This window comes from Pipistrellus hanaki (assembly GCF_964339955.1).
Source record: "Pipistrellus hanaki genome assembly, chromosome: 2".
Classification (NCBI taxonomy): domain Eukaryota; kingdom Metazoa; phylum Chordata; class Mammalia; order Chiroptera; family Vespertilionidae; genus Pipistrellus; species Pipistrellus hanaki.
In genome coordinates, this window is record NC_140504.1 from 27839507 (window position 1) to 27866528 (window position 27022).

A 27022-nucleotide genomic window follows, 5' to 3' on the forward strand; every position below is an offset into this window, starting at 1 on the left:
CCTGAACTATGAGCTTCCTTTAATTGTACACTTCACTTTCATTTTCCTTTAGCGTCCTGGTTTGGGGAATTTCTCCGTCTGTTCTGTTCTGAAAACTGGAAAGGACCCAAATGTCATGCATAGGGGATGCTTCAATAAAATGTGTTTTCCAAACAATGGAAAACTTACTGCCTGTTTAAAAAAAAAAAAAAAAAATGGGTAAGATTGTTTTGTACTGACTGGGGCAGGGGTAGTCTGAGGTATATTCTTAACTTTTTAAAAAAGAAAATAGCAAGTAGTTGAGAAGTGATATAAAGCTACAATATATATATGTCTGTGCTAATAGATGCATGGGGCCTGGCCTGTGTGGCTCAATGGTTGAGCATCAACCCACAAACCAGGAGCTCACAGCTAGAGTCCTGGACAGGGCCCATGCCCAGGTTGCAGGCTAGTGCAGTAGCAGCCAATCAACGATTCTCTCTCATCATTAATATTTCTATCTCTCTCTCGCTTTCCATCTCTGAAATCAATAAAAATATATTTTTAAATAATAGGTGCATAGGGGAAATCTGCAGGACTTTAATTAAACGATGAATAGTGATCATCTGCAGGCAGTGTGCGACAAAAGAAAGAGAATGGACTGCAAAGAACTTTTGTTTTCCATGTGATAATTCTTGTAGTCTTTATATTGTTAGAACAAGTGTGTATACATTTTGTAATGAGGAAAAAAAATCATGTTTCTAAGATAATGAAAAAGACTGATAAAGACTATAAGACATTATATAAATAATATATGAGAGTGAATCAAGGCTGAGCGCACGTGTGAATGCCTATAATATCAATGCTGGAATTCAGTCCAGGAACCACTGAAACTGCATGAAAATGTTTATGTATACTTGCATTTCTTGGACAGGGGGTCCCTATTTTTCATCAGATTCTTGCAGGTGTCTGAGACCCAAAAGAAGGTCACAAACCAAGAGAGTTGTTCCATCCTCCCATTCATTTTTGTTACTGTTTTGTCATGAAACATTTTATTACTTCTTAATTTCATGGTATCTGCCAAAGGCAAAGTCTATAATCAACACCAAAGTATAAAAGCTGTGGATGTTTGTCTGCCCCCCATGTAAATAGGTTCCCAGTGCCTTAAGAGCAGGATAAAAGGTCCCCCAGGCTGGTCAATGTGGGGAAAGAAAACTCTTAATGGGCAATGAAACCCGTTCAGGGCTTGAGAACAGTTGTCCAAGGCACAAATATTTTGTGTTTTCTCCAAAATGGTAAGAAACTTATGAAATAGGTGAGGTGGGCTAGAGTGGGGGTTATGGAGTAAGAAATGGGGTGTGGGGAAGTGAGGGGAGGAAGAAGTCATAGTTGCATTTGAGTTAGGATGTCCCCGTTATGTAAGTAGAGCTCATTTAACCAATGAAACAAGATTCAATGCAGCATCGTTATCTGCCAGCCTTAAATTGTTTAAAATAGCCTTTCATTATCATGTACATTAAAATATACAGCAAAATTATTGTGGCTATGATATATTAATATGGCCTAACATGGGCTTAAAAGTTATGTAAATATTGGCTTCTCATGACTTTTGTGAAGCTGACTAATCCCAAACTCCTAGGAATTGCATGAGTGCACCAACTGTTCCACCGTCTCTACCTCAACTCCACAGATAGTCTGCAGAATCAGGTCCCAGTTTCATAAACCTTAAGATCAAGTGTAGATCAATAACAATTTATAATTTAAGGGAGAAGCCATGGGTTATGTTTGTACTGGAAAAATGAGGAACATTACTGGTGAAATTAGGAATAATACTCTACTTCCCAAATGTGTTTCCCCGGTGGTTTATCACTATCAAAATAGGCCAGTTGTGGATTTCGTATGCAATGAAAGTGTCAGGTATCTCAGAGTTCTTGTGCTGACATTACCTGACATCACAGGTTTTATAGGCAGAGGAATTGAAAGGGTCCAGGTAATCCACTTAAGCCCATCGATAACCACCACCACCTAATTGTACTGGTAACTGCCATATGCAAAGCATAGAACCAGGCACTATATAAAACTGGGCTCTCTGGGAGTTTTACAGTTTAGCTAGAAAAATTAGATAGATAGATAGATAGATAGATAGATAGATAGATATTCAAGGAACTTACAATAAAATCCAAAATGATGGTAGGTAAAAATTATTCCACGCTATTGAAATGAAAAGACAAAGAAACCATGACTTCAGGAGTAATGAGAATGAACCCCATGAAAAAGGAATGGTTTCAACTACATCTTAAAGGAGTTAGATGTTGATGGTCAAAGAACAGGATGGGTATATCTACAGACTATGACAATATTGTGGCCAAAAGTTGAAAGACAGAAACAAAATAATGGGCATGCATTCAACTCTTACTATATTTAAGACACTAGTTTATCAAATGCTCACATAAAGTATCTTTAGTCTATTACCCTGTTTCCCCGAAAATAAGACAGTGTCTTATATTAATTTTTGCTCCCAAAGATGCGCTAGGTCTTATTTTCAGGGGATGTCTTATTTTTCCATGAAGAAGAATACTGTACATATTTATTGTTAAATGAAAATAAAGGAAATTTATTACCTGTATACGGTACAGTAGTACAGTAGTTGTCAACACAAACCAGACAAACTGTGAATCCTACAGTATCAAGAATTTACTGATTTATTCAATGACATTCATGTCATCATCTTCTGGAAATCATCATAACAATCCAATTCCTGAATTTCCTGGTGAATTTCTTGTGACTCCATTTCTTTCAGAATCAATGGACCAAATCTCTCATGTTTAGCCTGGGGGGGGGGAGGGGCCTTATTTTCGGGGGATGTCTTATATTTCACTCAGAAGGAAACCTGTAACTAGGTCTTATTTTCGGAGGACGTCTTATTTTCGGGGAAACACGGTAGTAAGAAAACTGAGACACAGAAAGATTAAGTGGCTTGTATTCCTTTCACCCAGCTAGTAATTGGTGGAGCCAGGATTCAAACCCAAGCAAATTCAACTCATAACCTGGGCTCAGAATCACCACTTTTCTAATTCAAGAGTAGGAGGCCCTCAAAGACCAAGCTAAGGAATTTGGGCTTCAACATCAGGTATAAAAATTGCAAGCTATCTGTCTGATAACCCATTGATAACCCTTATAAGCATGGCTCATCACTACTCTAAATCTCTATAAGCATTGAATGATCTGATGATTTTTCCAACAATGTTAAGCAACAGTAACAAGTATTTATTGACCAGTCCCTTGACTATAGTACTGATTTAGATATTACAAAGCTCTGATTTTAAACTTTATTGGAAGTGTGCATTGTATTGGTATTCCATCACCATACCCTGCCCTTTAAATCCTCAGGACTTAATTTTTCCTGTTATTCACCTACCATTTCTGCTAGAAATAAAACTCATGATAGGAAACAGAACAATGTAGGTTTATATTCAAATGTTCCCTGAACATATATAACCCTGTTGCAAGGAAAGTCATTTTTGTCAATTAATGGATGTATCCCTTAAAAACTGCTTCCTCCATCTTAGATTTATGTCTTAAAAATCAGTGAAGTTCTTCAGTTACAGATGTACAGGACACGACATTTGGACCCTCCTAGGGGGTAGGGACGGACTCTCCCTCTGTTATACCCACAGTAGCCAAACGACTTCTTCTCCCACTGTGGAAAACCACAGAAAACTGTCTCCTAATGATTTACTGCCCAACCCCCAGCCCACAAATCAAAGAATGGGGTTGAATAACAAATAAGAAAGAATGGTGTCCAGTGGCTATGTGACGGGGGAGTGAGTGTTTCAGTTTATTTTCTTAAACCAATTAATGATGAAGCGGCATGGAAGGAAAGAAAGACAAAACATGGCCGTGAAAGACTTTTTTTTTTCCAGCTAAATGGCTAGCTATCAGATTCTGTAATAAGTACTTCCACCTATCAAAACACACACACACACATGCACACGCACACACAAACTTTGAGGTCGAGGAGGAAGATATAGATCTTAAAAATACAAGGTAATATCCAGGAAGGCTTGTGGCTATAGTAAAATGTTGGGACTTTAAAGGACGCTTGGATATCATCTAATCTAGGCAGTTCAAACCCAGGGTCCAAGAACTATACATGACAGACAGAGGTGTTCGGTTAGGCCTGCAGAATGTTGTGTGTTGTCATTGTTGTCTTTTAAATTGCACCAACATTTTAAAGTAGAAAAAATGCACAGAACAATCCAGATAAAAAGTGGAAGACCCAGCAGCCCTGGCCCCTCTTGCCCAAATGGTAGCAGAGCACCCGGCCTGAGAAGCAGCTGTGAATTTAAGAGAAGTCTTGAACTCACAGTCTGCCAATTCCCACTACTCCCTCTTGTTCTGGAATACAAAGGCTGGATGACAAAATTTTAAATAAAAATAAGAGTTTAGACCAGCCAGTGTGACTCAGTGGTTGAGCATGGACCCATGAACCAGGATGTCACTGTTAGATTCTGGGTCAGGTCAGATGCCCAGGTTGTGGGCTCGATCCCAGTAGGGGGCGTGCAGGAGGCGCCAGTCAATGATCCCAGGAGAGGGCATACAGGAGGCACCAGTCAATGATTCTCTCTCATCACTGGTGTTTCTCTCTCTCTCTCTCTCTCTCTCTCTCTCTCTCTCTCTCTCTCTCTCTCTCTCTCTCTCTCTCTCTCTCCCTTCCTTTCTCTGAAATCAATAAAAACAGTTTTTTAAAAGATTTTTTTTAAGAAAAATAAGAGTTTAGTGCTTATACCCCCCTTGCCTAATCATACATTGTACCTGCCAGTTCCTGTAAGCTTTTGAGTTTACAAGCTCTACTTCAGTTCAATTCCCTCTTTTAGAGAAAAGCAACTCAGCCAGGGTAATGAAGTGACTTACAAAACTCATTCCATTAAAAGTAAAATTCCCATACACAATGGATCATGATCTAATGACAACTGGAGAGTATGCACGACTAACCTCAGGCTGTGTGCCTACAGTGTCAAAATCTGTGGAGCAAAGTTGAAATCTCAATCACTTTATATATACAGTGCCCACTCACCCCAAGATTCTCAAGTTTGCAGAACAAATGTATTGCCTAGTTTGGCTTGGTATAGACTGTTTTTATGAGCCCAAATTTTAGATATGGCTTCCCTTTATCTTGAGGGCATGATTCATTGGGAAGACATGCAAAATGCCTACTCTATGCATGCAAATACTTCTAAAAATGAACTGGGTAAAAACAATATAGGAAGAATAATAATGTCTAAAAGATTTCTCTACAGAAAAACTAACTGATCAGAAGATAAGTGCCTAAAAACTAACTTATCAGAAGATAAGTAACTAAAATGTATTGGGGGTTCACTTGTGTCTGAAATACTTTGCATACATTTACCCTGTTTAACCCTCAGAGCAGACCAAGAACAGTGGTATGTACAAGGGCTTGCATAAATGCCATAACCTGAACAACCCCAGCATACAAAATTAATTCCTTTAGGCTTGTTCTTGAACAGGTTAAGAGTTTAGGTTCTATAGTTAGTGACCCCTAAGCAGGTGTCTGCTAAGGGAATTAGTAAAATCTCTTTTCCAAATCAAATCTCTCCTTTATCATTGTAATAAACGTTGGTAGTCAAGGATTTGGCTAATATACAAGCCAAAAAAAAAAAAGTTTGCTAATGAATAAGAATAATAATTAAAATCAAAATAAGAAGTAATTCAAGAATGAAAGCTTTTGAAGAGCAAGGAATTTGATTAAAAATTCAATTGCTTTTTTTCTATAATGAAACAGTTTTTTAACCACAAAACAGCTTTTATAATAATGCAGAAGAGTATGGTTCCAAGTAAAACACTCCCCCATTTTAATCATGGCTATTATTTTTGAAAATGAAAATGGCTGAGGTCATTGTAATCTATTTTAGGGTTTGCATGGGTTGGTGGTATTTTTTTTTCTTCTTGGCTTTGAGCTCTCCGCATTACCAGCTAAACATTATGGGTTTTGCTATGTACCCTTTCAAATCCCATTCTTTTTAATAATGTTGTACTTTATTCACATAAATTAGAGTGAATTCCACTTTCTTTCCTAACAACTCCAGATGGGGTCCACACTTTCAAGAGGACTAGAACTGGCCTTTAAAAAAAAAAATTGTGTGTACTTCTTAGAACAAGTATGTTCCTATCTGCATTAAAATGCCGTGGATGTTCAAATGCTGAGAGATTAGTAAAAACAGGATTCATGTGGTCCTTTTCAAAACCAAACTGAAATATGAGAATAACATCTGTGTAGCTACCCCTTCCAACTTACAAAGACAGGCACAGATAAAGAAAAAAAAAAAAAATGCCCGAAACAAAACTCAATCTGGACAGAAGGCTCCATGTGCCAATACCTACGGACTCGGGGAGTCTATAGCTATCCCTTTAAGACACATCAGTGAAGCTCTCTGTCCCCTGTAGGACATAGCAGGCAAAACTGTCACATGACCTAAAGCACCGCAGTTACACAATCAGGCCTCCCTTTAGATGTGATTAATATTTCACTGGCTTTCTGAATTTAGCTTGGTTTTTATTATAACTCGCTCTCCCATCACACAGACCAGCCCAAGATCCCTCTAAATAGCACCAACCCAGTCGCAGGAGAGAGTGTTTTTGCAAAGCACACAGATTGTAAAGGTTTGCCTGCTAAAATGCTTTAAGCTCTGTTTGTTTGTTTATTTATTTTTTTTAAAATCAACTTGCAAGGCCAATGTAATAAGATGCTGTAGCTTTTATGAAAAGGTGAAATAATTTTAAACACAGACACACAATGAGTTTATTTATTTAGAAACTTGTTAAAGAGAGTCTGGGAATTCAAATATTCAATGTTGACATTGTACAGAACTGGCCAGGAGCCAGAACTCAGTCTCCAGAGGGACCCATTGGACAAGGAATTCAGGCCTTTCTCTCCTCCCACTTGAGCTAAATAGGTAGAGGCCATTAGTTATACCCACAGCAATATCTGAACCGCACTCAAATAAGCTGCCCTAGCCAGGGCACTTCAAAGGAGGGCAAGTGTGTTTAGCTTTTTAGTGCTGAACTAGAGCAATATGTCACACTTTTGAAAGAGTTTTGTAAACAGTTTCTTCCTTATGTAGAAACAACTCTGAAGTTTCTTGTATGGCATGTAAGCAAAGGTAATTAACAAGGATTATAACTTTTTTCATTTACCGAGGGGGGAAATTCTGTGTGCGAGCCGGGGATCTCAGAGAAGCACGGGGTGTCTCTTCCTTGCTCCCTCTCTTGTTTTCTGTGCCGTTTATCTCTTTGTATCCTCTTCCTCACACTTGTTCTCACTACACAGCCAATTTCCTTGAGAATTCCCTGGTAAATTCCGAAGGCCAGAAGAGTGGGAAGGGGGGGGGGGGGTTTGAAGGATCTAATTTTAGAAAGAAGACCGTAGCAAATGGCGTGGGGAGGGAACTAATGGCTCATACAAGGCAGGCCAGCGGAAAAGAAAAGCAGACCCCACAGACCTTTTTAGAAAGCGCCTAGAACAGGCGGCTTCGAGCCGAGGATGGGTTCACCGCCACCCTGGGAAAATGTGCCTGACATCCTCCTAGTGTGGCTGTCTCTCCATCTCTTCCCCAGCCTCTCACCCCTTGCCAAACAAGACTAGGGGGGGGGGGAGAGGCAGGAGGGCTGTCCTGCTGGGGACAGTGAAGCCATGAGGTGTGCCCACCCTCCTCCCTGGAGTGGGTTTCTGAACCCTGGATGTGTGAGTGTGTGTGAGTGTGTATCTGTGTGTGTACACCGTCCATGCAAACCGCTCCGAGGGAAGCAGCTTGCCAGGCACGCAGCACCTCTGAGAGTGGAGAGGGAGGAAGAGTTCTGGCCCCAGCTTGGGAGCCAGGAGGTGGGCAGCTGGAGGAGGCTCTGCCCCCCTAGGCACCGCCCCCCCCCCACCCCAGTTCTACTGCCACCCCCCACCAGGACCCACTTCCTTGGAACCAGGCGGCTTTGAGATGAGGGCGGGGAGGGTGTGCCCAGCTCTTGGGGACAGGGCTCTGCCAGGCACCGAGTACCTGGGGAACAGAGTAAGAGCCCTTGGCCAGGAGGTGACAAGTCACGTTTCTCCACTTCAGGGGCCCGGCTTCCAGCAGTGACAAAGAGGAGGGGGCGCGGGGACAGCGGGCCTGAGCAGGGCGGGCGCTCTCTTGCCCTCCTTGCCCTCTCCTTGCCCCGGGACAAGGGAGCCAGGTGTCCCCAGCTGTGGCCTTCCCGCATCAGGCCACATCTGCAGCCTCCTCTGCAGCCTCGGATTACCTGGCCCCAACTTGCCAAACTGAAATAAAATAAATTCCAAACGACAGATGTTTAAAGGGAAACTGCTGATAGAGTTACCACCTTCGACTCTTACCAAGAGAAGAAGGAAGCAAAAAGTGCCCTGTGAGATGGCGTGTTCAGTTCTATTTGATAAGCCACCGACGTGTTGAATGTGGTCGGCAGAGGAGGCCTGGGTGGCGGGGAGCGGCCTCTGCTCAGAAAGCCCGGAGAGCCAAGCTATCCCTCCCCCCCCCCCAAAAGGCACACTCTAGGGCACGCACCCCATCTCCAAGACACTGCAGCCCCCACAAATAGAAACCTGGAAAAAGGAGCTTTTCTTTCCACCCTGCCTGCCTCTGCTGCTAACGAACCGTCCCCTTCCACGGGGCTGAGGATGAGGGGGAATGGAATGGAAAGCGTTATTAACCTTCCCTTACACGCAGGTTTTTTTTTTTTTCTTTTTTTGGCGAAACATCGAAATGCTGCAGAAAGACTGCACGCCCAGTGCCAAAGGCAATAAAGAAGCCCTAAGCCAAGGTAATGGTCAGGTGATGGCAAGGCAGCCGCCTTCCTCGAAGGGGCCGCTGCCTGCTGCCTCCGTCAGGCCAGGGTTTCTCCTCCTCAAAAGCAGGATGGAGAGAGCAGCTAAGATGGGTTTTTTAACAAAGCTCTGTGTTCTCAGCTGCAGGGCTGGCTTTCGGTTGTTTGGTTGTTGTTTGTTTTGTCTTGTTCTGAATGAAGGGAAACCTACGTAGGTAGGCATTGCAGGCTGGAAGCTGGGTGAGCCTTTCCTTTTCTTCTCTCAGGTATGGGACTGCTCACACAGCCGTCATCTACCTTACCTACCTCACAAACCTCTTTTTAAACAGAGATCAAGTGTGCACGTAACAAGTGCCCCTGTCACCTTCGGCGCCTTTACGAGACTTCTGAGGTGCTGGTAGCTCAGGGAGATGGCGTTCATGGCTGTAACTGAAACCCTGCGGGTATCCCTTTAGGGAAATGGGGTGGGGGTTCCTTCACTGTTTCGAGCTCTGGACAAGCTAGGCAGACCCAGCCTCACTTCTCTCCCATCATCAGAAGAAAAACAGATGCAACTGGCGTTTCTAGCACGGGTGCCATCCTCACTGTCCAAGAAAACGCCGGGAGACGCCCGGAACTGCCATCCTGGGCTTGGCTCTTATTTTCCTTTTCTTGCAGATGAGAATGAAAGCCCAGGGCTTGAGGCACTACACGTGTCCATCTTCTTGCTTTTCCCTTCTTTTATTTTTATTTTTTTTATTAAACGGCTTATTCCTCCCCAACGATTGCAACGAATTTACAAGTTTAACCTATTGTATTTTTTAAAGGCCATGTAAAAAATGGGAAAACGGATTGTGTATTCATTCTGGGTCCCTGGGGTAGGTTCATGGGATCCTGGATGGAAGCCTGGACAGGACTTGGCCCACCGAGGAAACTCACCAAAGACAAAAAGAATAAGAAGCAATGGAGAAAAAACTGTTTCTGGGTGATTCGCTTCCACTGCAATGTTCATTTCCCCTCCACAACGAGCGTGGTGGGTTTGCTTTTTAAAGTGTGCTGGTCACCCAGCCTCTTCCTACCCGGGAAAGAGAAAAGAAACGGGTGCAGACAGAGCGGCAGAGTTTTCGTAGGGTTGCACGGCAGGGGTCACCACCATGTGCTCGGAGACACACGCATGACGCGGGGGAGGGAAGTGACTAGCGCTTCGTAACACACCAAAATAAAAAATTTTAAAAATTGCATCGTTTTAATATGGTTTCCTTTATTGCCCAGATTGGGACCGAGTTGCATAAAGCAGCGCTTCTGTCTGCGAAAGGCAGCTGTGGCGACAACAGCTGGAACCTGGGGCTTAGCAAGAAAAGTTTGTCCAGTTCCCAGCTAGTTCGCAGAAAGCGGCATCGGCAGCCGCATCCTGGGAGGCCCTCAGACACACAATAAACGGCCCTGCCTCCCCCCTGGATGGATGACAACTATCCCCCAGACCGGAGAAGAGGCTTGTTTTCCGGATGTTGCGTTGGTCTGTGCGTGCGGGGATATTTTTTAATAGGACGGCATACAGCCTGGCAATTAGAACGGTTGAGAAAAAAAAAGTTGCTCAAAAAATTCGAAGGGTTTTGCGTTCTGCTTTCACTTCAGCGGGTACCCGGCATGAGGCAGGCGCGCGAAGCCTTGGGCTTTCATTTCACAACCTACACTTGGTTGGAACAGACTCTCCCCCCTCCCCGCCCGCCCCTCTCCTCCCGCATTATCCCTCCCCCCCAAATCACACACACACACTTCTAACCTTTAGTCGCAACGGAAGTCCCCAGGCCTGCAAGCAAGCCTATGTACATTTACCCCTGCTCCCATGAAAAAAATAAAGACATCGGCCTCGTGTAAAAGCAAACAGGAAAAGCAGGGGCGGCACCGGCGCGCTCGGACACGGTCGCAGCTAAGTGGAAGGAACACTATCCCAAAGAGAAGCACACACATGGGCTGCTGGGCCGCACCGCCTCGTGTTTTAGGTCGATCCCTGCGACCAGGGCGGAAGGGACGGCTCTGGGGAGTGAGGGGATGCTTGGGGGAGGACTGGATGGAGCACCGGACCGGCGCCCGCGGTGACAGCATCTCCCCGGGCGGGACCGCGCGCTCGCGCCGCCGCGGACACCCCGCCGGCCGCGCCGGAGCCGGAGCCCGAGGCTTCCTTTCGCGCGGCTGCTGCGGGGGCGCCGGAGGCTGCGGGGTTTGGGGACTTGCTTGGTTTTAATATGCAAGGGACGGGGGGGAGGGGGGGAGGGAGAGACGAGGGGTTTCCCTGGGGAGAAGCATCCCACCCCCTCCCCACCTCTGCTCTTCCTAGGCTACAGGGGGAACAATTCGAGTTCTGTTTCCTGCGAGTGGGAAAGCCAACGGCGGCCTGTCCTCTCCCGAGGCTGCTCCACGTGCCGACACCGCTCGGAGGAGCGCTTGGGGCCGCTCCGGATCGCTCCGGGTCTTGAAACCGCCAGGTCCCCTTATAGGCTTAGGCTCGAGGTAGAAACATTAAAACAAGCCCCGTCCCGACGCCTACATCCCGGCTGACGCTCGTGCCATAAGAGACGGCGTGGGCTCCTCGGGCAAAGCCAGACAAAGTCACCCAACACTTTTGCCAGAAGCGTGGGAGGGGGGAGGGGGTCCCGCCGCCCCCGCTCGGAACCCGGTGGCCCTCGCCCCGCGCGCCCCAGGCCGCTCCACGCCGGGCAGGCAGGGGGCGCCGGGGAGGGCGGGCGAGCCGGGAGCCCGGCTGCCTCCAGGAGCGCGGGAGGCTCCGCCGCGCCTCCTCCGCGGCCCCCAGGCCCCGGCAGCCCGCCCCCTGGGGGTCACTCGGCGCCCCGCCAGCGCAGAGCTCCGGGGCCGCGGAGCGCGCCCCCTTCTCCCCGGCGGCCGCCCCGCTGGCCCGGCGCCCTCCGCTCCCCGCTCCCCGCGCGCCCGCGGGGCCTCTCCTCCTCCCCACCTGCCCGCGGCTCGGCTCGGCGGAGCGGGTACCGCTCCTCCGCCCGGGCGCCCACACACACCCCGCGACGGCAGCCCCCTCCCCCGGCTCCCCCGCTCCCCACCCCGTCCTCCCTCCGCGCCGCCGAGCACAGCACCGCCGAGCGCACAGCGCCCACTACCGCAGCCGCGCAACTTCCCGCGGCCGCCGCGCAACTTTTCCCAACTCCGCCGCCGCCGCCCGGCTCCCCCGGAGCCCGCCACCCACCCACACCCCAGACACAGACCCAGGACCAAAAAATGCTCCCTTCCCTACTCCCCCCATCTCCACCCCCACCCCCCCCCGCGCTCCCCCTCCCACACCCGGGACTAGCTGGTTGGCCAGAGGCAACTCTCCTCCGCCTGGGGGAAGGGGAGGGGGAGACTCGCTCATCTCTTCTCCCTCCACCCCTTCCCGCTCGCTCTCGCGCACTCTCCTCCCTCCCACCCCGGTCTCGGCGGCCCCCACCCCCACCCCCACCCCGGGGTTGCCACAGCTGGTCCGTGCGCGGGCCGGAGGGCTGCCGGGCTCCTCTGGCGCCCAAGCCAGGAGCGCGGGCGCGGGCGCGGGCGGGCGCGGAGGCCGGGCCGGCAGGTTGCTGAGGCTGCGCCGCGCCCGCCTCCTCCACCGCCCGGGGCCCCGGAGCGGGCGGGCGGGCGGGCGGGCGGCAGCCCCGCGCTCACGCCCGGAGCGCTGGAGACAGATATGCAAGATGGCAGAGGAGGGGGAAAAGCCAATAGAAAAGGGATATTGCACCTACTTGTGGCCAGTTTCCTTGCCCTGCCTTTGGATCTCATGCTGCGCCCAGTCCTGCAGCCGCTGGTGTGTGGTTGGGGTTTTTTTTTTCTTGGATCTTTTCCTTCTTTTGCTCTCCCTCTCCCTCCCTCTTCTCTCTCACTCTCTCTCTCTCTCTCTCTCTCTCTCTCTCACACATACACACACACACTCTCTCTCTCTCTCTTACACACACACACACACACACATACACACACACTCGGTCTTTCCCTCTTTCACTCTCTCCCTCCCTCTCTCCCTTCCTCTCAATCCACACTCGCTATCTCTCCTGCATTGTCAGTTTGGACACCTTCGCACATGCGCGCTAGACGCCCCTCCAACATCTCAGCGCCGCCAAAAAAAGTTTGGAGCGATTTATCACTTTGATTTGGAGATCTTGTCAGATGGCAATCGCCGAGGAGGCGGGGAAAGGGAGCCGCGGGGAGGGCGGCGGGGGGCGGGGAGCGAGCGCGGGGAGCCGGAGGGGAGCAGACACTTCGCCCCTGCAACCCTCCCTCTCCCCCACCACCACCACCCCCAAGAAAGGAATGAAAAGACTCGGGCAGAGTATTGATTTCGCGTTGGGAATGACCGATAATCCTCTATCATGATTATTCCTGTTTTTTTCCCACCATAAATTGCGGGATATTTTCTATACGGTCCATACCCAGAAGGCGGGGTGGTGGAGGAGGAGGACTTTTTGAATCTTTCCTATGCTATGGAGCTCGCAGGACTTGGGCTCTCGAAGAACAACGATCCGGGAGAAAGTGCGATTCATCCTGAACTTCGGGAAATCAGATGCTGCCGCCGCCGCTCCCGCTACGGGAGCTATTGCGGCTTCTGCTTTCAGAGTGGAACGCAGAATAAATAACTGTTTCTTCTCGGTTTGGGGTATAATGGCAACGCTGGTCGTCACCCTCAGACCATTTTTAGTGGCCTATTTCCCCACCAAGTAGTAATTTTCGCCTTTGAATCCCGGGTCCGGGCAGGCTCCGGGCATTTGATAGCCAAGACCTCCTGCCTTCCCGAGGTCGGCTGTCACCTTCCGGCCTCCCTCGCCGCTGCCCCCGCGCCTCACGCTGCAGCTCAGCCTGCCTGCCATTTTCACTTATTCGCTTTAAACCCACGACCTCCGGGGTCGTGAGAAGAAGGAGGTGGGGAAATCTATCTCCCACCATCAAAAAAAAAAAATACATTGTTGAAATTTGCTTTTATTACAGGATTTGCCAAGGAAGTGGGTAGCAGAAATGTTCAAGGTAGACTCCATTCCAGCTACGTATAGATTTTTTTTCTCTTGGTACAGCCTCCTTGCTTTAAACAGTTTTGTTCGGTGCCTTCCATGAGCTATTTATGTCCCCCATTAATATCTGTTGCAAATCCAGCCAGACACCGTAAAAGAAAATTACAATCTTTTCTGTCTCTGTACTACAACAATACATCCTTGATGTTCACGTTAAAGAAACGGGAAAAGAAAAGGGGAAAAAAAAAAACAGGTCCTGGTCGTGAGTCTGGCAAAGTCAGGGGAGGGGAAGGGGAGATCATTGAGAATGCCCAGTTGTACCTGTTTGTTATTTATTGTCAAAACTAGCACTGGGGTTACACATGAGCAAACAGCAAGGTTCCACCCCAAAGGGCATCCATCCTTAGCTCACAGATAACTTTCTTCAAGAAAACCAAAATTCAAAGGGTGTGCCAGAGCGAGGAGAAGCCCACCATTTCTCTTTCTCCAGAGCTGTGTAACTCCGGGGGCGTTTGGCTGTAAGATACAGATCCCTGGAGAACCAAGGTACAGGTCCCAAGGGACACAGAGTGATATTGGAATTTGAATTCGAGGAAGGGAAGAGGAAGGAATGGCACAAAGCAGGAGTGAAACAGCTTCCCCGGGAGATGTTCCTGGTGTCCACACACAGGCACAGGAGAGCTCTGTCATGCCTTCTGCACTAAAGAGGCAGGTGGGGTTCCCACACACACACACAAACACACACACACACACACACCTAGCCCTCCTACAGTCCCTGTCCCCCTGTGCTTACAGGTACATCGTGGGTGCAACAGCACCAGCCACTCGAACATTCTGCGCATGTGCTGACCCCTCTCAGTTTAGATCAGGAGTATCTGCCCTCTGACCAGTGAGTGTCCTTAGGGGAAAAGGAGAAATTGGGGAGGGGGGGGGGGGAGAGGATGAGATCCGATGATAGGGAGGATAATCTCTAGGGAGAGAAGCACACTTAAGCGAATCGGTAACAAGTTGGTAGAAACTGCTTCTGGGCAGCGGAAGGGACTCTCTGGGGACCCTCACCCAGGCCAGCGGACAGAGGGGTCCGGCGGGAGGAGCAGGCCCCTCCCCGCTGACAGACCCTGGAGGGCCTTGGCTCCCAGGAGAGGAGGTGGAGTCCACTTAGAAACCGAAGCGTGCCCTGGACCGGAGGAGAACCTGGCGGGGCACATTACATTTCACTTTCTCACCTGGGGAGCTTTAAAAATAAAACATTAAAAAAGAAGGCACTACCAACCTCCCCCTGGCCACTGCTCTCGTTAATGCCTTTCATTTCATCCCCCCGGGGAGTTTTTATCTAGGTTCCCTTGCAGAAAAGGGGGTTAAGAAGAGGAGATCCTGGGCATTTTCTAGGAAACGAAGGTGCCATGGAACCAAACCCAAGAGTCAATACAGAGCCCACATGCGAAGCTGCAGTAGTTGCTTCTGCTGAGGAATTATAAACCACGTGACAGGCCAGGCGTGGGGTGGGGGCTAAGAAAGGGCCCCGGTGGGCTGTGAAAGGCTAAAGCGAAGTACCTCTGCGTCCCCACATGGAAAAATCCCGGTATTTTAAACTTTTCTGGAGGGCAGGGAGGTTAGGCTGGGGTGCAGGGAGTGGGGCGCAGCCGGTGCACCCTCCTTGCCCGCCCAGGTTCCTAAAGCCCCTGGCGTGGCGGTCACCTCGGGTCTTTTGCCTGGTCTGTGCGAGAGAGTTTCCGGACCAGAGTGAATCCAGCCTCTTCTCACTGAAAAAATAAACACCAACTTCTCCGAGCCCTCGGGCCAAGCCATTGTGAGAAGACAAGGCATTCTTCTTCTTGTTGTTAAATAAAATATTCGCCCTCCGATCACTCTTATTTCCAAGCTGAAAAGCTGGGTTTCTTTTCTCTCTCTCTCTCTCTCTCTCTCTCTCTCTCTCTCTCTCTCTCTCTCTCTCTCTCTCTCGTTCTCTTTCTTTATCCTTTGCTTTCTCCCCTAAGCGAGGGTTAATACAAGAGCTCAGTTGCTAGTTCAAGTGTGTTTAACCTGATGGAGCAAATGCCCGGCAGCTGTGGACCGCGCTCGCCTCTGCAGCGCGGCGGCCCCCGCGTGCCAACCCCGGCGGGTCCCCACTCTCCCAGGTGCCCGGACCCCGTCAGTTCCACCTGTCCCCGGTCTCAGCCGTGAGACCCAAGCAGGTGACTTTCCCTTCAGCTGGCCCCTGGGGTTCCCGACAGCCAGCCAGCCAGCCTCCGACGACCAGGCGTCTAAGCTGTCGCCGGCCCAAGAGAACAAGAGGCCTCCAACAAGTCTGGCTGAGCCGCCCGCCCCCCACAGCCCGCCTTCCCCTCTCCTCCCGAAATTCGTTTCCTGGAGGGGCAGCAGCTCGGGTCCTAGCGTCTAATTGCCTTTCCTTCCACGGAAGCGGGCACCCGGGAAGCACTGCCCCTTAGAAAGTGGGTGAGCTTAGGAGCTGGGTGGATTTTGCTTGTTTTATGACTGTCATCTTTTTTTTTTTCTTGCTTTCTGGTTTTTGTGAAGGGATTGTTATTGTTGGGCAAGAGCAGGGAGATGGAGGTGGGAGTTGGAAGGGAGATGAGTCTTTGAAGATGAGAGGAGTACACGTTCACCCCTTCCCCAACTGCGTGTCTGGAACGAAGGCTGCCAGCGACAGAGAACCAACTTCTCAGGACGGTTTGCACGCAACAGGAAATTTCCCTTTCCTTGTATTATAATTGGACCAACCCCACAGTGTCTTTGGAAGAAAGTTTGAATTCTTTGATGGAGGTATTTCTCGGCCTATTGTCTTTGTGCAGTGAACTTTTACATCTTGCTATTCAATCGCAAACCTATATTCTCCCGGCTACCGGCAAAGATTGATTTAATCATTGTAATGCAATTATTAGTGCTGTTTACCCAACGCTGGGTTTCAGGTTGGCTGTTAAGAAATTAAAACTCTCTCTCGCTGGGTGACCAGAGTGAGGCAGGGGTTTTTCTTCATGTTGAAATGAAACAGTCCTCTTTATTTAGTCTCAGAGCTCTAGCTTTCGGCCACCGGCTCAATTAGCCAAAATGGAAACAATTTTCATTCATTGCAATAACTCACTGTTCTCAGATCGCTTTCAAAATATACACTTTATTATTATACGCTGACCCCGGTGGCGTGGAGTGGCAATAAAAGAAAGAGGCAGTGAGATCTATCTAGCCCCCTTGGGCTATAATTATTAGAAATTAATTGGGTTCAGGACCCTGGGTAGTCTAGCTAAATTAATAGCTTGTCTAGTGGTTTAAATCCGAATTTTTAGTCCGCGGGAGAGAAAGAGAGAGCGCCACAGACATGAAATGCAGACCCAAGGGACGCCTGCATTTACTTGCAAGACCCCCTCATCTATTAAATAGTGTCCAGAATACATTTGAGTTGGGGAGAGGGAGCCGGAGCTAGGAAGGGGGGCAGGGGCCAAAGGAAAGAAAGGGGCGAGATTGGGGAGGGCGGCTGCGAGGGAGCTAAAAGGTCTCGAGTTGATTTTATTCGATTTTTTTTTTTTTCTTGTCTGCATTGTTTTCGGGAGGGGTTGCACGGAGGGGTTAAAATACAAACTCAAAGATCCCCGTGTACTCGGAGCTGTCGCGCCGGAGTAAAAGTGAAAAGGGAGCCTTAGGCAAAAGGAAATTACTGCGAGCCCGCGTGACCTTTCAGGGAGGTAATCAATCAAGTGATCAACAGGGATATTTATCATCGCTATATAGGACTACTTCGCCCTGCGCGGGCGGGGCTGGGCGGGCGAGAGGAGGGTGCAGACAGGAGCGCGCACACACACGCACCTACACACACACACACACACACGCACACACGCACACACACGCACGAAGTTTGGACAAACCCGATAAGCCTCTAGAGTCTAGACAGACACGTAGGCTTTTCCTACATGTGAAGACTGTCCGTGTAGTCTGACATTCCCGGGAAAAAAACACACACACACATGCGCCTACGCAGAGGGGAAGTGCCCACATCCCCGCAAGCAGCGGAGGTGGCTGCGTGGAGGGGTTCACTTTACAAAACGCGCTTTGCTCGGAAAGGGAAACCCGCGGGGACATTCGCGCTGCAAACCCGGGCGAGGAGGCTGCGCGGGGCTGGGGCCGGCCGGCCCGCGGCGAGGCGCGGGGAGGGGGAAGGAGCGTCGCCCGCCGCAGGGGGCGCTGGCGGCGCGGGTGCCCCTGCGGGGTCCGCGGTACCCAGGCCGCCGGCCTCCTCTTCCTGCGAAATCCCCGCGCTGCCTGCGCCGCGCGCGGCCCGGGAGGGAGAGGCGCCCGGGGACCAGGCTGCTCCGGCGAGCACGCGCGGCGGGGGCCGGAGGGGGGGGACGAGGCTAGGGGTTGGCGGCCGCGTGTTTTCTGCCCACTTGTCTTCTCTCCTCCCTGGTGCAAAACTCCCTGCTTTCTAAAATTGCGTTTCGGGGCCCCGGATCTCTTAGCAAATCGTTAGGTTTTTACAACCCTGTTTCCCACCCTCTGGTCGTTCGACACACCCCCACCGCCCAACCTCCTAAGTGTATATATGGGAAGGGGGCGGGTGAGGGGAGAGAGAGAGAGCTGGCTTTTAATCATCATGATAATTATATTAAATAGTCGACTAAAAAAAAAAAAAAAAAATCTAGGCTCCCCGAGGCCCTGGCCCAGCTCGGGGATTGTAATCAGCAGTTCCTTTAGGGACAAGTTCGGGCCGATGACGGGCCCCGGAGGCTGGAAACCATGTCACCGCGGGTTTAGGAGACGCAGGTCGGGTGATGCGCGCCGCCTCCCAGGTAGCGGGCCGCCGCCCCCGCCGAGTGGGAATGTGGGGCCGCGCCGGGCCGCGCTGCTTGGCACCGGACGCGGAGCTCGCGCCTGCCTGCCTGCCTGCCCGCGGCCCCGCCGCTCCGGCCGGCCCTCTCCCGCCTCGGGAAGGCGTCCTCCCCGCACAGCCTGGTCTGCGGCGCCCCCGCCTGGCCGCTCCCGCCGCCGCAGCCGCCGGCGCTCCCGCCGCCGCACAGGCTCCAGCTGTGCACAGTAGCCGCCTGGGCGCGGGGGTGGGAAACAGCTGGAGCGCCCCGGGGAAGCGCGGGCTGGGGCGGGAAGGAACCCAGCGAGGAAGATTACGAGGCGATCAACTCCCGGAGTTGTGCTACTGGCTTAGGGATCTCGGAGGTACAGCTTTCACGGGGCGCAAAAATCTCTCTGCCAGGAACAGGAGCTCCGGAGAGAAACCAGACAGACTGCTGATGGGCGATGCCCTGAGCAGTGTGGACCTCCGTGGGTCCCTGCTGCGCAACAAATACATTCAAAAAAGAAGAGTGCTTCTCAAAGCTAAATGTGCATGTGAACACCACACACACACACACACACACACACACCCTCCCACACACACAGCAGAGCTCTTGTTTCAAATGCGGGCTCTGTATTTCTAACACGCTCACAGGTAAAGCGGGGGCTCCTCCAAGTGTGGCTGGCAGACCAGCAACATCAAGCATTGCCAGCGCTTCGTTAGAAATACAGAATCTCAAGTCCCAGCCCAGACGGACTAAATCAAAATTGGCATGTTAATAGGTGATGCTTGAACATTAAAATTGAAGAGGCACTGCTCTCGCATATGCCTGGCGCCCTGGCCCGGTAGCTCACTTGGTTAGAGCATTGTTTCAACGGCCATCCTGTTGGGCACATGCAACAACCAACCAATGAATGCATAAGTGAAACAACAGCGCTCTCTCTCTCTCTCTCTCTCTCTCTCTCTCTCTCTCTCTCTCTCTCTCTCCAATAAATAAATTTAAATTTTTTAGACTATGCCTGGCCAGATTTTCTTTGTTCTGTCTTAGATCAGGATACCTCCCTGATTGAACCTCATTTCAAATCCTGCTTTCTTCCTTGGTCACAGGAGAGGGTGGAGTCCATGAACCTATCCATTGAAAAGCTGCGCCTCCTCTGGCCCCTAGCAGAAACTCTTTCCAGTTCTTCCCCTGACTGCCCAACACAGAGGCCAAAGCCACCATGGAGGCCTTCCTGGATCCTGGTCTGATTGACAACCCCCATCACCACCACCACCCCCCAACACACACACACACACACACTGTTCCCCGCCCCCAATATTTTGCTGTCAAGTCTATGACACTTATTTTTCCCTCCTTACATTGGACTTCCTTGTTTCTACATCTTCCTTCCCCTCTCAACTGAAGGCTTCTTGAAAGAAACCACACCTTATCTCCTCTAAGCTTTGTTTTTCCATTGTGGCATAGTCATTCCTTCCCCCATGTGATTAATGCATTAAAAATGCTTGTTGGCCCTGGCTGGTGGGACTCAGCTGGTTGGAGCACTGGCCTGTACACCAACATGCTTCCAGTTCAAATCCCGGTCTGAACACATACACAGGTTGCAGGTTCAATCCCAAGTCAGGGCACATACTGGAGGCAACAGATGGATGTTTCTCACATCACCAATGTTTCTCTCTCTCTCTCTCTCTTTACCTCCTCCCCTCTCTCTAAAATCAATAAACATATCCTTGGATGAGGATTAACACAATTAATAAATAAATAACATGCTTTGTGAGCTGTAAAGCTGAAGTTACCTTTTTTTCTCATCCCTCCTTTTCCCTCTCCCAGGCTAGCACAATGCTTTATATCACTGGGCACCTACTATGTTGGTTGTTGTCTCTCTCTGAACGGTTCTAAATTCATTACACACCAGACATTCTGGATCTGGAACACAGTCACATGTAAAGCTCTTTTCATGGAAGGGTAGGGCCTAGTTCTCTCCTCTGTAGAATTCTATAGGGAAGGGGTTCTTAGTCTGGGACTCAGGGGGGACTATTTGACATCTGCATATTCTAATTTTGTGACTCAGGGAGTTGGGCCTGAAGCCTGGAGACTGTCAGCAGTCTAAGGGGTCTGTAACTGACAGTTGGTGTCCGCAGGAGTTCAAGGCTAGCTTTTGTAAACTAAAAATTAAGTGAGCCCTTTTCAGGTTCTGCAAAAAGGACACATACCACGGAAGGTCCTGTAACTCTTTTGGAAGCCATGATTGCCAGACCGAGGAAAAGAGGGCAGTGTTCAGATTTTAGGACCTTTCTACATGAGCTAAACTCTAGGACAGCAAGATGGAATTGAAAGACCTTAAGAGTCAGACCTTTGGAGTTCAAATTCCAGTCCTGCCTTTTACCAGCTGTGTAACCTTAGGCAAGTTACTGAATGTCTCTGAGCCCCCATTTTCTCCTCTGTAGGATGAAAATGATTATGTATATCTTGAAGAATTGTTGTGAAGATTACAGATAATATGTACAAAATGCTTCATAAGTGGTGCCTGCTACATTAGTAGAAATTTAATAAACAAAACTATTCAGAGCTCCAAGTTCTAACATTCTATAATTGGGCATAATGAAAAGGCTTATATTGTATGTGGAGTGGGTGGTAATGAGGGGCCATAGACACTGCCCTTTCCACTCCCATTGTATATACTTTTTCCCTTACTCAACAGACTGTTCATTCAAAAGACTGAAGCCTGAGGCCTTTAATATATATATATACATATATATATATATATATATATATATATATATATATATATTATATCATTATATATATCATTATATATATATATAATGAATACACACTTTAATAGCTGATAGCTCAATTTTGAAAATCAATGGTATTTTAATAAACACTGCCTTTTACTTATTTTAACCTGGGAACTTATATGCATGTATGCATAACTCATGGACACAGACAATAGAGTGGTGAAGGTCCAGGAGGAAGGGTACGAAGTGGAGGGGGTCAGTGGAAAAAAAACAAAAAATACTGAAACAAACAAAGGAGATATCTATAATACTTTCAGCAATAAAGATGTTTTTTTTAAAGGAAGTTTAAAAACAGAAAACAAAGTGTGTGTGTATATATTTTTGGGGCACCATCTCCTATCTAATAAAGAGGGATTATGCTAGTTGATCCTCACACCATCACAAAGATAGGGATCTAATAAGTAGGGAATATGCTAATTGACTGCTCCACTCTCAAAGATGGCTGCACCCATAGCCACAAGATGGAAGTGCCCAGTCCCCTCAGCCCCGCCAGCGTGCCTGCCTCCAGAGTCCCCCAGTCCTCTCAGACCTCCAGCCGCCCAGGGCCAGCCTGAGGTGCAGGCAAGCCTAGGATGGTGGCTGCCTAGCACCCAGAGCCACCTGAGACTCAGGTAACTAGGGCTGGCTGCGGCTTGAGCTGCCAGCAGTGGCAGTGGCAGAGGTGTGATGGGGACGTTGCAATTTGAGCCCTAGCTGGTTTGGCTCAGTGGGTAGTGTGTCGGCCTGTGGACTGAAAGGTCCCAGGTTCTATTCTGGCCAAGAGCACATGCCCAGGTTGTGGGCTCAATCCCCCATAGGGGCCACTCAATGATTCTCTCTCATCATTGGTGGATCTTTCTATCTTTCTCCCTCTCCCTTCCTTCTGAAATCAATAAAAATTTAAAAAACAACAAGAACAACATTGCAGTTTGAATGGGCACCAATGTGTGTTTATGCTTGAAATTTGTTACATATTTTTAAGGGATTCTTGTGTGCTGGTGCCTATTCTCAGCATGAGTCAGGGTCATGCCCACCTCATTCCATGCAGTCAGGGTCCTGACCACCTCCCTGCATGAGGTAACAGGACCTGAGCCACATGGTGCCGGCCACTGAGAAACTGACAGAAACATTGCTCTTCCCCTGGCCATCTGATTGTTATCTTTCTGGGTAATATACACAAAGTTATAATTTGATGATGTCTAATGTATCCATGTTAGCATATTCTCTCCCTGGGAAAACCACAGAAACTGTTCAAAGAGAAAGTAGGCTTTTGTTTGTTTGTTTTTTAATGTCTACCCCAGCATATTTTTTCCACTGATTTGTAGAAGGGAGGGAGGGAGAGGGAAGAGAGAGAGGGGGGGAGGGGGGGGGAGAGATTGCCACATTGATTAGTTGTCTCTGCACACACCCCAACCAGGACCAGGAATGGAACCAAAACCCTTCAGTGTGTGTGAGAGCTCTAATCACTTAGCAATATTGGCTGGGGGGGGGGGGGGTTGTATTTTTTTAAATATATTTTATTGATTTTTTAGAGAGAGGAATAGAGAATTGGAAACATCAATGAGAGAGAAACGTCAATCAGCTGCCTCCTGCATACCCCTACTGGGGATGTGCCAGCAGCCAAGGTACATGCCCTTGACCAGAATCAAATCTGGGACCTTTCAGTCCACAAGCCAATGCTCTATCCACTGAGCCAAACCAGTCAGGGCAGGGGGAGTGGTTTTTAATGGGATCAGTAAATGCTCTTTCTTTTAAATATGCATTTATATTTATCTTTGTTACATGACTTTTTTGTTTGTTGAATAGTGTTTTTAAATTTTGCTTTACATTAATGCAGTGGGTAATCTTACTTTTAATGCATAATGTTGGTTGAGTTTAGATCTCAGCCAGGAAATAAAAGATTTGTGAAATTTACACGTGTAGTACTTTCACATTATTTAATCAAACAAATGATTATGGTTGACTTAAGAAAATATATAGATTATCAAAGCAAACTAATTGGCTTACTGTACTTTTAAACTTATGGATATGGCAGATTTTTCATATCTTTTTAAGCACAAACTACAGGACCCCTGCTGAGACGGTTTATAAAGGAGACTACCTTTGTAACAAGATCGTCCATGCTCAGTAACTTAATTCCCTTGACTTGGGTCCAAGGCAGACCTGGCTACCCTCAAGCTTACTGTAGAGTGAAGTCCCATAGCTATGACAGAGTGTGATACAGGTGTGCCCTGCTTTATGAAAAGCCACATCACAATGTGATTATTCGCTCCATGCTATTTTATTAAATAATGAGTTCCCCTGGGACATTTAAAATATGATTTGACTTACAAAAACTTGATTTATGCTCACTTTACCCAGAAACATACCTACGAAGGTAAAGCTCTATTTTTTTTTAAATCGTGACACATGTCCCTAAGCAAATGTTTTATAAGCAGTCCATTTTCAAAGGTTAAGACAAGGAAGCATAGTTCTGAGACTGGGAGAGAAACAACTTCTGTACAGAGAATCAATTGTGCAGAGAAGAAACCGGGAACCAACCTGCTGAATTATCTACCTGGAGACTCACGTCGAAGCCTGACTTATGTTAGGATTTGGACTTCAAGTGTTTCAGAAAATACAATTGTACTGTGTTATAACACACACACACACAAAAAAAATCCAAATCAGAGGAGGTAAGATGGCGGAAGAATAGATGGGCGGATTCTGAGCCCTCTCCCGAAGCAGAAAGAGAGAGCAACTGAGGGTCTTGTGCTGTGAGTGTTTATTGGCAAGCTGGGAGACAGCAAACACCAGAAGAAACTGCTGGGGGGCTGCTGACAGAGGTGCCCCTCACAGGGAAGCACCCACGCGGGCTGTGTCCCTGCCCGGAGCTACCTACCGGCTTGGACGGGGAAACCTCGCCATCTTGAGAGGAAGATAGGATCGTGTCAGAGGCCTGAATATCCACAGCCGCAGCGACCACCAAGCATCTGTGACCCCCAGAACGCGGATCCCAAGCAGCGCGAACACTTGCCCTCACAGGATTGCCCCACTGCTCAGCGAAAAGGTCAGATTTCGCGGGGAGAGGGTGGAGAGCGCTCGCGGCGAAAACAAAAAGCCTGTGCGCACAGAGCGCGCTCCCGGAAGCTGGAGGACAGGGGTGGTGATTACAAGTAGAAGCCCCCGCTGTTGGGCGGTTGTCACCCTTGAAAGTGGACGGGGCTCCTAACAGGGGAGATATCTAAAGAGCAACACATTTGGATCCGGCTCGGAGGGATATCGGAGAGTTGCGGGAGATTGCAGTTGCTCGGACCTGCCCCCTCCCCCCCTCCATAGTTCCAGCTACAGAGAGGACGGAAAAAAAAAAAAAGCTGGAGAGGCTTTAGAGTCTGGGAAGTCAACCTAGAAACACTGCCCCCAGAGGCTAATTCACAAATTGACTCTAGTGTAATAAAAACAAAGCAAAACCTGCCTAAAAATCAGGACTGGATCATAACAATAGAGGAAGCGAATGACCTTCATTACTGCTAATTTTAATTAAATTTTTAAAATTTTATTATTATTTTTTTTTAATTTTTAAATTTTTGTTTTTTACTTTTGTTTTCATTATTTGCAACATTTACTCAAGAAACTATTTTTTTTCTTTTTCCTCACTTGATTTTATCTTGATAATTATTACATTGTATATGTAATCAACATTATTACTACTACTAATTTACCTTTTTCATCTTATTTTCTTTTGTTTATTTTTATTATTTTTATTCCATTTGATTATATATATATATATATATATATATATATTTTTTTTTTTTTTTTTAATTTCAGGATTACTGTTCTACAGTCTTTATCTATCCTTCTTTCTCCAACGCTTTATTCTATCTCAACCCTACCTTTATGCCCTCACCCTCTTTCCAATCTTTTCCTTTGATACCCTGTTTATCTTAACCCTTTCCTGCTCTAGATTTCCCCCATTCCATCTGTCTACCCCCTCCTAAAATTTCACCCTACTTGTATATATATAATTTCCAACTACCTGCTCCAAACCCATTCACACCTCCCTCGCAGTTGTCCTAAAAACAAAAAAAAAACCAAAAAAAACAAAACAGTCTTACTCTCTAACTCTGAAGTTGTATGTTGAATGTTAACTTTACTGAAGTTGTATGCTTTTCTTTTATAAGATTGATTTGCCTATGCTTTTTGTTTGATTGCATGTTTTTGTTAGCTGGGTTCTAGTCACCCTTATTGGTGGTTATTAATATCGCAAACACATTTCGATTCAGTGCCTTGTGTGTTGTACCTGGTTGTGTTGTATTTTGTGCCTTTAAATCAAAGCAGGAGAGAGAGAACTACACAACCAGACATCATAGATCATGGGGAGACCAAAAAACAGCCCGCATATGAAAGAAAAGCAGGCTTCACCAGAAAAGGAAGTAAACGATATAGAGGCAAGCAACCTACCAGAGCAAGAATTCAGAGTAACGATCTTAAGATGGCTAAAAAGAATGGAAGACAAATTTGACAATTTGAGTAAGACCCAAGAGGAAATGAAAAAAACCCAAGAGGAAATGAAGATGACTCAAGATGAAATGAAAAATGACATCGCTACTATGAAGAACTCAATAGACAGCATCAAGAGCAGACTAGAAGAAGCAGAGGATCGCATCAGTGAGCTAGAAGACAAGATGGAAAAAAATACCCAATTAGAGCAGCTTCTAGAAAAAAAAATTAAAAAGCAGGAGGAGAGCCTACGGGAGCTTTGGGACAATGCAAAACAAAACAATATTCGAATAATAGGGGTTCCAGAAGGAAAGAAAACCGAGGTAGACATGGAAAATGTATTTCAAGAAATAATGACAGAAAATTTTCCTGAGATAGAGAAGAAAAAACCCACACAAATCCAAGATGCTCGCAGAGTCCCAAGCAAAATGGATCCCAGAAGACCGACGCCAAGACATATTATAATTAAATTGGCAAACACCAATAACAAAGTTAGAATCTTAAAAGCAGCCAGAGAGAGACAGAAAGTTACATATAAAGGAACCCCCATCAGACTAACAACTGATTTCTCAACAGAAACTTATCAGGCCAGAAGGGAATGGGATGAAATATACAAAGTCATGCAAAGAAAGGGTCTGAATCCAAGAATACTGTACCCAGCAAGACTATCAATCAAAATTGAAGGGGAAATCAGGAGCTTCACAGACAAAAAAAGACTAAAGGAATTTATCTCCACCAAACCAGCAATGCAAGAAATGCTTAAAGGTCTACTGTAAAAATAAATAAATAGGAAGCGAAGAAGGAACACAGGGGTATAGAATAAAAATGGCATCAAATGAGTACCTATCATTAATAACATTAAATGTAAATGGTTTAAATGCTCCAATCAAAAGACATAGGGTAACAGATTGGATAAGAAAACAAGACCCATACATCTGTTGTCTACAAGAAACCCACCTAAGAAAAAGAGATGCACACAGACTGAGGGTGAAGGGATGGAAAAAGGTTTTCCAGGCAAATGGAAATGAAAAGAAAGCTGGGGTAGCAATACTTATATCTGACAAATTAGATCTCAGAGTGAAGGACATAACAAGAGACAATGAAGGCCACTTCATAATACTAAAGGGAGCAATCAAACAAGAAGAAATAACCCTGGTAAATATATATGCACCCAATA

General features: G+C 47.6%; 1 protein-coding gene across 15 annotated transcripts in view; it reads right to left on the reverse strand.

The window, feature by feature from the left end:
- Positions 1-27022, reverse strand: part of MECOM (MDS1 and EVI1 complex locus) — a 643214-nt gene that overhangs the window by 563910 nt on the left and 52282 nt on the right. For 13 of the 15 annotated variants that reach the window (XM_084874098.1, XM_084874094.1, XM_084874092.1 and 10 more), the window contains exon 1: positions 12537-12897. The exons of 1 other annotated variant lie outside the window; for it this stretch is intronic. In XM_084874098.1, the coding sequence (XP_084730224.1) occupies positions 12537-12573 (37 nt within the window). In that variant the 5' untranslated portion in view covers positions 12574-12897. Of the gene's footprint in view, positions 1-12536; positions 12904-27022 lie in introns of those variants that run through there. One more of the 15 variants, XM_084874096.1, reaches the window with a different exon arrangement.